At 48.2% G+C, this 8,476-nt stretch overlaps 1 protein-coding gene across 1 annotated transcript; it reads left to right on the forward strand.

The window, feature by feature from the left end:
• Window positions 1–720: 720 nt before the first annotated feature.
• On the forward strand, window positions 721–3,361 carry HTR1B (5-hydroxytryptamine receptor 1B; the record flags this gene model as incomplete). Its single annotated transcript, XM_082302405.1, has 2 exons — window positions 721–1,916; window positions 2,822–3,361. The coding sequence occupies one exon, from the start codon at window positions 721–723 to the stop codon at window positions 1,852–1,854; it is 1,134 nt and encodes a 377-aa protein (XP_082158531.1). The 3' UTR covers window positions 1,855–1,916; window positions 2,822–3,361.
• Between the last annotated feature and the right edge of the window lie 5,115 nt (window positions 3,362–8,476).

Below are 8,476 nucleotides of genomic sequence, written 5' to 3' on the forward strand. Positions count from 1 at the left end.
CACCGGTTGCTCGGTGCCGGCGGAGCCGCGCCGCGCCGCCCGCTATATAAGGGGCGGCGGCTGCTCGCCGCTCACTCGCACCGGTCCCTGCCCGCGGCTGCCGGCGCTGGGCGGAGGCCGGGGCCCGACAGCATGGCCCGCGGCCGGGCGCAATGGGAGGTGGTCTCCCCCCCTGCCTCCCGCGGACCCTCCTCCTCCTCCTGCTCCTTCTGCACCCGCGGCGGCGGCTGCTGCAAACTTGCTGCGGCGGGCTGCGTGTGAAGGCACGGCCCGGCGGGGCGGCTCCGCTGCCCTCGCAGCCCCCGCCGTCGCGCCCGCAGCCGGGGGGGCGAGGCCGCCGCCCGCGGGCATGCGGCGCTGCCACCGCGCCCGTCGAGACACGGTGTGGAGCTGCGGGCGGCCGGGCTGCGCTTAGGGGCGGCCGGGGCGGGAGCCCCATGTCCGGGGCTCGCCGCGCTCCGCGGGCAGGCGGCGGGGCGATGAGCTGCCGGGGCGAGCGGGCGCGCCTGGCCCCCGCTTTGCCCTGCTCCCTCGCCCGTGGGGAGTGAGGCTCCGCGGAGCCCGCTCGGAGCTCCCGGAAGGGCGGGCAGGCGGGCGGGAGGTGGTGCCGGCGCGGCGATGCTGCAGCCCTCCCCCGGCGCCGACGGGGTCCTGCCGGGGTAGCGGCCCCGCCGTGCCGCGCCGAGCCCCGCCGTCTGCGGGGGCGGCGGCCGCGGAGGGATGGAGCCGGCCGGCCCCTGCCGGGCGCAGTTGGGCTCCGCCAACGACTCTTACCGAAACTGTAGCGCCGAGGAAGTGATTTACCAAGATGCCACCCCCCTCTCCGGGAAGATCGTGCTCGCCGTCGTCCTGGCGCTGGTCACCCTGGCCACGGTGCTTTCCAACGCCTTTGTCATCGCCACGGTCTACCAGACGAGGAAACTCCACACGCCGGCCAACTATCTGATCGCCTCGTTGGCCGTCACCGACCTTCTCGTCTCCATCCTTGTCATGCCCATCAGCACCATGTACACTGTGACCGGCAAGTGGACGCTGGGTCAGATCGTCTGCGATATCTGGCTGTCCTCGGACATCACCTGTTGCACGGCGTCCATCCTGCACCTCTGTCTCATCGCCCTGGACCGCTACTGGGCGATCACCGACGCCGTCGAGTACTCCACAAAACGGACTCCCAAGCGGGCAGCGGGCATGATCGCACTGGTATGGATCTTCTCCATCTGCATCTCCATGCCCCCTTTGTTTTGGAGGCAGGCGAAGGCCGAGGAAGTATCTCGCTGTGTGGTGAACACGGACCACGTCCTGTACACCGTGTACTCCACAGTAGGAGCCTTCTACTTCCCCACGCTGCTGCTGATAGCCCTCTACGGGAGGATCTACGTGGAAGCCAGGTCGCGGATTTTGAAGCAGACGCCAAAGAAAGCAGGTAAAAGACTAACGCGGGCACAGTTAATTACAGACTCCCCCGGGTCGACCTCTTCCGTCACGTCCATAAACTCCAAGGCTCCCGAGGGATCCAGCGAAACGGGCTCGCCCGTGTACATGAACCAGGTGAAGGTGAAGGTCTCGGACGCCCTGCTGGAGAAAAAGAAGCTGACGGCCGCTAGAGAGCGGAAAGCTACAAAGACTTTAGGGATTATTTTAGGAGCCTTCATCGTGTGTTGGCTGCCCTTTTTCATCATCAGCCTGGTATTGCCTATTTGCAAGGACGCTTGCTGGTTCCACATGGCCATCTTTGACTTTTTCACGTGGCTTGGATATCTCAACTCCCTCATCAACCCCGTCATCTATACTATGTCTAACGAAGACTTCAAACAAGCTTTCCACAAACTCATACGTTTCCGATGCACAGGCTGAAATGTTGAATGCGATGTGTTCCCCGGGGCAGTCCCCATGCACGCCCGCGCCCGGCGCCACAGGTAGGTCCGCGCACCCCGCCCTGCCCGGAGAGCCGCGGTACTCGGGGCGCGACGGGCCGGGGGGAGGCGGGGGATCGGAAATGGGGTCGGGGGGGATGCGAGCCCACAAACAGCTGGTGTTCAGACCCTTCGCAAGTGGCGGCGAGCACTGGGGATGCTCCACGCTCCTGACATTTCACGGTGTGTGTGCGCTCGTCGTGTGTCCCGTCCGTCTCTCCCCCCCCCACCCCCCCTCCTCCCAGCTCGCGGGGAGTGACTCACGGCAATCTGCTTTTTATTCCACCGATTAAACCAATCTGCCGCCGTTTCGTATTAAAATACCCATGTTTCGGCCAAGTAGTGCTAAACGACACTTGCTTTCCAAGCCCGCAGCCGAGCTCCCCGGAGAGCGCCGGGGCCGGGCCGGTCCCCCCGCCCGCGGCGGCTTCCCCGGTGCCTCCTCCCGGCCCCCGCTGGCAGCTGCAGGCACCGCTGGGCAGCTGGGCGTACAGCCCCCTTGGAAGGGAGTCGATGCAACCCCCAGTACCAGTGGTATTTTGTGTTTTGGTTTTGGTTGGTTGGTTTTTTTTGCGAGGAAGGGAGGTAGGACAGGCCCCAGATGAAGGCTGCTGACAAAGTCCAGCCCTACTTCTTTCTGGCCTTCTCACGGCGCCGGCTCTCCTGCGGGAGCGGAGCCGGCTGCGAGCAGGCGTCCCGAGGGGAAAGCTGCCCTTTAGCCACCGTGGGAGACTCGACACCTTGGTGTGTCGTCTCTTCACACGCGGAAGCGCTTTGCCTTTCCGCGCTTCTTGACAGCAGTGGCTGCCAGCTCATCGCTGAACTCAGCGCCACGTTCTGCAGAATGCATTCATGCCTTTATTGTGATACTTTAATAATTCTGCCAATCTTTTGCTTTTTGTCTGCAGAATCAAGTTGCTATTGTAAAGACCCACTGCTTGAAACTTCCCCAAGCCCAGTTGCCAGACTCATGATGCTGCAAAAACGTCAATACATTCTGCCACCAAACTGCTCAGCTCTGCGTTTCAGTGTAATGACTCTGGCAGAGATGCTGTTCCAATAGGCACGCAGATCAGTTGCAAAAAAAAAAGAGGGCAGCCTCGAATCAAGGTCTATAATTCATCTGGAATGAAGAAAAAAAGTTTGAGAGTAAACTCCATTTATTTTGCAGGCTTAACTTCTTAATTTGTTCTCTGGCCGGTTGTAGGGGTGTGCACAAGAGCACAGTTGTCTCTGTCTATGTTGGTAGCATAGTTGTACTTCTGCACACCTGTAATTTCTTTCTTTCAGTGGAAAGAGTTGCTCCCTTCACTCATAAGGCCAAGAGGAGAAAAAAAATCATGTTTAAAATAGGAGCATCGCAGTACATTCTGTAAATGACTTCTCCAGCTGAACATGCGTGAGAAGTGACAGTGTGCAAAAGTTTTATATTTGTATTTCAAAACAATAGCAAATGCTCTAGAAACAAGAGTTGTAGACCTGTTCAACTGCACTGCATATCTGTAGTCTGTCCTCATAGTTGCCTTTAGAAAGTAAATACTTCTTGCTTTTACTCCATAAGGGCAGAAATCAAGAAGTCCAATGACCTTTTCCATAAACCAGCTGGGAATAGAAGTAGCAGTTTGATGTTGTAACCATGTTTTCCATTTTGTGTCAGTTGCACACCCTTACCGCATGAACCACTGCGAAATTTAGAATTCTCTAAGTACTTAACATTATTTAGTGTATTTTGTAAAGAAGTGAAGCAGTTCGCTCTTTCAGAAGAGCTATTTCACCTGCAAAATAAATACCCATGAATCATTAATTAACTGATGTTAGTGAAATTTCTTGCCTCCCTACTTCCCCCCTATGTTTTTTTAGTTTCTTCTTGTTTTGTTTTGTTTTTTTCTCTTTTTTTTCTCCTGGTTGGACCTTAAGACAGGTCTACGCGTGTTCAGCAGAGTTTCAGGATATGGTCCACCTGCTGTGATAGAACTGCATTGATTGTTCCTCTTATGTGTAAATGAAAATGAGTATAAACAATAAAACGCTTGACTGTGTTCTCAAGAGTGGTAACAATTTTGTGACTGAAAGGAGTATTTATTGGTTTACCTGCTTTCTCAGTATTGACTTTTTAGGTAACACTGATTTGATGAGTCACTCAAGAAAGCACTTAATGAAGGTTGAAATTACAAGCTTCAATTGGTTGTTAGTTTTTAAACAGTCAGCTTTACTTTTCATTGTAGCTAGTTCTGGTAGGCATAATTCTTACTATTTTCATGTAATGTCAGAATAGATGTTTAGAGTTTTTCCCAAATATTTTTATTACTTCTTTAAAAGCAAACAAAACTTACTTTAGCATTTAGTGGACACTGTAATCAATGTTCTTTTAAGGATGTGTGTAGGTATTCTAGATGGGGACTGTTAAAAGACTGGAAAAATCTTACATGATTTATCTCTCTGCTCTTCTTCAGAGTTATTCAAGTAATAAGGACTTGCTTACTTAACTGGATGGTAAAGAAAGTACGTGACCCTCTATGCTTCTGCTGCTCATAGGCAGACGTCTGTAAGATACAAATTAAAGCAGTGGAAAATAAATGTATTCAGTAATTTGAAGAAATCCAAAAGAATTGCCTTAAAATTCCATACCTCTCAAAAAGAGAACTGCTATACTATGCTTCTAGAAAATACCCTCTTAAATTATTACAGACAAATGTGATAAGAAGAATTTTCTAAAGTTTTGTCTTACTTGATTAAAATGCCTACAATAATTTTAAATGTAAGGGGTTTTTTGCATAGAGGGTGTGGATAAAAAGCAAGGAAGATAACATAAAACAATGCTTAACCAATTCTGTCATTTTCTGATCTTGTAGAATGAATTTTGTTTACCTCAAATTCTTTCTTACTAAGCTTCTTACATGTGTGAAAAATGGAAAATGAGATTTAAAGTGAGTATTTTCAGCATTTCCAGAGAGCTGAGTTTTCTGTCAGTTTTACAGAGTTAGGGGGTGTGGAAAACAGGGAGGTTCAGTAGTTGGACTTCGTGTTCCTCACACTGTTGGAATATACCTTCATCTTCAGCATGTGCAGAATATACCTTCATCTTCACCAGCAGCAAGTGCTCCCAGCTCCCTGTTGTGATGTGAGGATTTTGCTGAGAAGCTAATTCATCAGGAAAATATCCTTGTAATTTTATGCTGAGGCTCTGAACTTTCTGCACAAGCAGACATTTAGATAGCCACACTAGCTCTTGGGAAGACAGACAGTGTGGAAGCTGCCCTGAGTGACCTGGGAACAGAGGAGTGGAGGCTGACTCGAGCCCTGCTGAGGTACCTGGTATTTAAAGGCCTTGTGCTACTGGAGCAGCAGCATCTACTTCAGAAAACCATTCACACAGGGGCATAGGTAGAGTGAGGACACGCATGAGGACATGTTCACAGTGAAAGAGAAGAAATGTAGGGCAAACATTGCTCAGTGCCGGAAAATATAAATATGTAAAGCATGTTCCAAGATTCATGTAGAGTGCTTTAGGGTGGGAAGGGTGTCCTGTGTGAGCTTAGCATCTCTGTGACTGGCAGAGTGTCCTGGTTGAACCTAGATTTTAGAAGATGCTCAGAGATGTGGTGATAAAGTTTTGACTCTCTCTGAAGAGGTCTGAGAATGTTGCTGTGCTGCTTCTCTGCTCCCTTGCTGTGCCTGATCACTGCACTCTGCCTCTGCGAGGATGGCACATCTGAAATTTTTCATAGGAGAGGCTGTCCTTTCTGTCCACCCTATATCTGTATTCCTGTGGAAATGGCTCAGTGAATCCTGCCTCTGGGTGTTTTCTCACGGGAGCCTCTTCGTGACTCTGCAGGTAAACTCCAAAGGTGCCTAGCCCATGCTGTTCCAGTCTTTCATTACAGAAGCAGCATGCCTTTCTTTTATCTATTTCTTGTCTTGAGTTCAGACACTCAAATGATGCTTTTGATACAAATCTCTGCTGGGCACTGAGGTTTGAAGTTGAACACACGCTTGCAAACCTTATGTTTCCTACATTTCATGGTAAGGGATATGTGTGTGACAGTGTTGCTGACTCCAAGTGCTGTGAGATACGTGGCAGTTCAACAGTCATTGCCATGGTGTGAACAGCTGTTGGCAGCCCCAAAGCTGCACTATTTCCCTAGTATTTCTCAGTTTTATTTAAGAGGCATTTCTCACTTTTCCAATTAATAAAACACAGATGCAGAATATAGAAATTGAGAGGGGAAATCCCTTGCAATTAACCTTCATATGGCCATGCAGCAGCCAAAAAAGTTCTGCCTTTTCTGCATGAATAGGAAGAATAAAATGCCTTGACTAATGTGCCAAATCCCTATGTGATAAAAGGGATCTCAGATAATTGTCTAGACATTTACACCATATTCCCTGCCAGAGCATTTGAGGAAGCTGGCCTAGCCTTCAGCCTCCAGCAGGGCCATGTAGAGTAGGGATGACTCCATTTGAAGCAGCTGATTTCCACCCTCCGTTGCCCCTGCCTGCAAAAAGCCAATCTACATTCCATCAGGAGAACACCCAAGTGCTTTCTGACTTTAAAATGCTGCTCCTCTGTTCCCTTGGTCAGAAAGGACTGGATATTGTTAGAAGTAAGCACTTTTACATGAAAATCCAGTTCAGTCTAAAGCTATTCTTTCTGGAAGTAAAGCGAAAATGACAAGTTGTAGTAACATTGGAGAACAAGCATTGTGGTTTGTAGCAGCAAATCAGGTTGAGTAGGGTGGCTGAGAGCAATTCTGCAGGCAAACAGTAAAATTCCATTCAAATTGAAATGTAGCAGAGATTGAAGAACAGGTTTCTCCACCAAACAGAGGCTGTGCCACAGAAAGACTTCGAGGAAGTCATCCAAAATCTCCAAGCCTTTACCAGGGTATAAGCAAAAAACCCAGGTTTACTACCCCTGCATCTCATGACCCCAGCAGACAGGTGAGCAGGCAGTTTCAGAGAGGAGAACCATGCCCAGAGACATGTAAGAAAATTACAGGTGTGCATTTATGGAATGAAGTAGATGCCAACTCCTTTTCGTGTGTTGGGAACCCTTTTGTCTTTAGAGGAACCAAATGTATTTGAGATATCCTTAAAAACCCCCTCTATGTCAGTACACAATGATTAGTGGTTTGTATTAAGAGTTTTTACATGCCAGCAGTTAGTACCTGAAACACAGAAGCAGCTTAAGTGAACTGTCCTACAGCAGTGAGTCTGGCTGATAATGAGCTTGAAACATTTAAGCACAGTATAATCATACAGAGAAGCAAGCAGAAAATGAGGCTTTTTAATCAATCATGTGTTAAGCTTGAAAGATGTAATACAGCAGGCAACTCAATAGGTGAGGTGAGGAGGAGATCCAGGATATCAAATTTACAATATAGAGATCAAAATCTCATACTGGGTCATTTTCAAGAGCTGGAGAGAGAAAATCTTTGCTGTTCTTTTCAGAGATCAAACTACTTGCAGTCATCCTTATAAAGGAACAAGACTTTTTTATTGCCTTTATACAAATAATACTTTGAAGGCCACAAACAGATGGAGTTCATGGCTACAGGGCTTTCACTGAGTAATCATATGTTCTGTCTTTTAGGCTGAATGGCCTTAGAAAAATAGGAAAGACATGAGCAAAGGATGATTATGTAAAACAACCCCTTTTTGGTATTTCCCTGTGCAGAACCAAGGCAAAAATAAGACCAAAAGGAAAAAACAAGATCTGAAAAATTTAGGCATTGATGGTGTTATATCAGATTTCAGGAACATGTTTAGGGCTGAATGGGGCAAAAAAGAATAAATACACTTCCAGAATTCAGAAAAGTGAAAATGAAATAAGAAGTTTTCTTCCATCCAGATACCTCAGGGGTCCCACTTTCCTAATATTACTTGTATAACACCATTTCTAAAAATCTTGGTATTCCCAAATATGTTCAAATTAACATTTTTTAATACATTAATGTCCGCTTTTATATTAAAGCATGTGCTTCCCAAGCTCATCCACTCTTTTTCCTGTAGATTTAAAATTTCAATTCATGCCCTTTGCTACCTGTGTGTTGTGTTTAGAACATAAATCTCATTTGGACTCAGCCCTCTAATATCCAGTCTCTGAAAAGATGAGAAACACTGTTTTCAAAAGGAATATTGGGATAAGTACATTTAAGAGAATTAGTGCAAAAACAAGCAAGGTTCCTTGTTCCTATCTTCAGGAGAAGGCTGTTCTTCCCTGAACTTGGTTCCTAGAAGAATCTAAGGTAGATTTGGAAGATGCAGATATGATGGAAGTAGGACCATAAACCAGTGCAGACATAGAGAACAGCCAGGTGTTCGGGCAGCAGAAGTAAAGCATCAGCGCTAAGTTCATACTGAGACAGGTCTCTCTGACACACAAGGGACATACCAAAACTCTGCATTTAGTTGGGTCCAGAAAGATTCAAAGGGGTAGTATATAGGTGAGAGATGGTGAAGGAACACACATTCTGTCTCCCCTGGGCCTGTGTGACCCTGGCTCAGAGCAGCTCTGACACGGGAGCTGTGTGGCCATGGATCGGGCTACTGGGAGAACAGTG

Source organism: Coloeus monedula, assembly GCF_965178545.1.
Source record: "Coloeus monedula genome assembly, chromosome: 2".
NCBI lineage: Eukaryota > Metazoa > Chordata > Aves > Passeriformes > Corvidae > Coloeus > Coloeus monedula.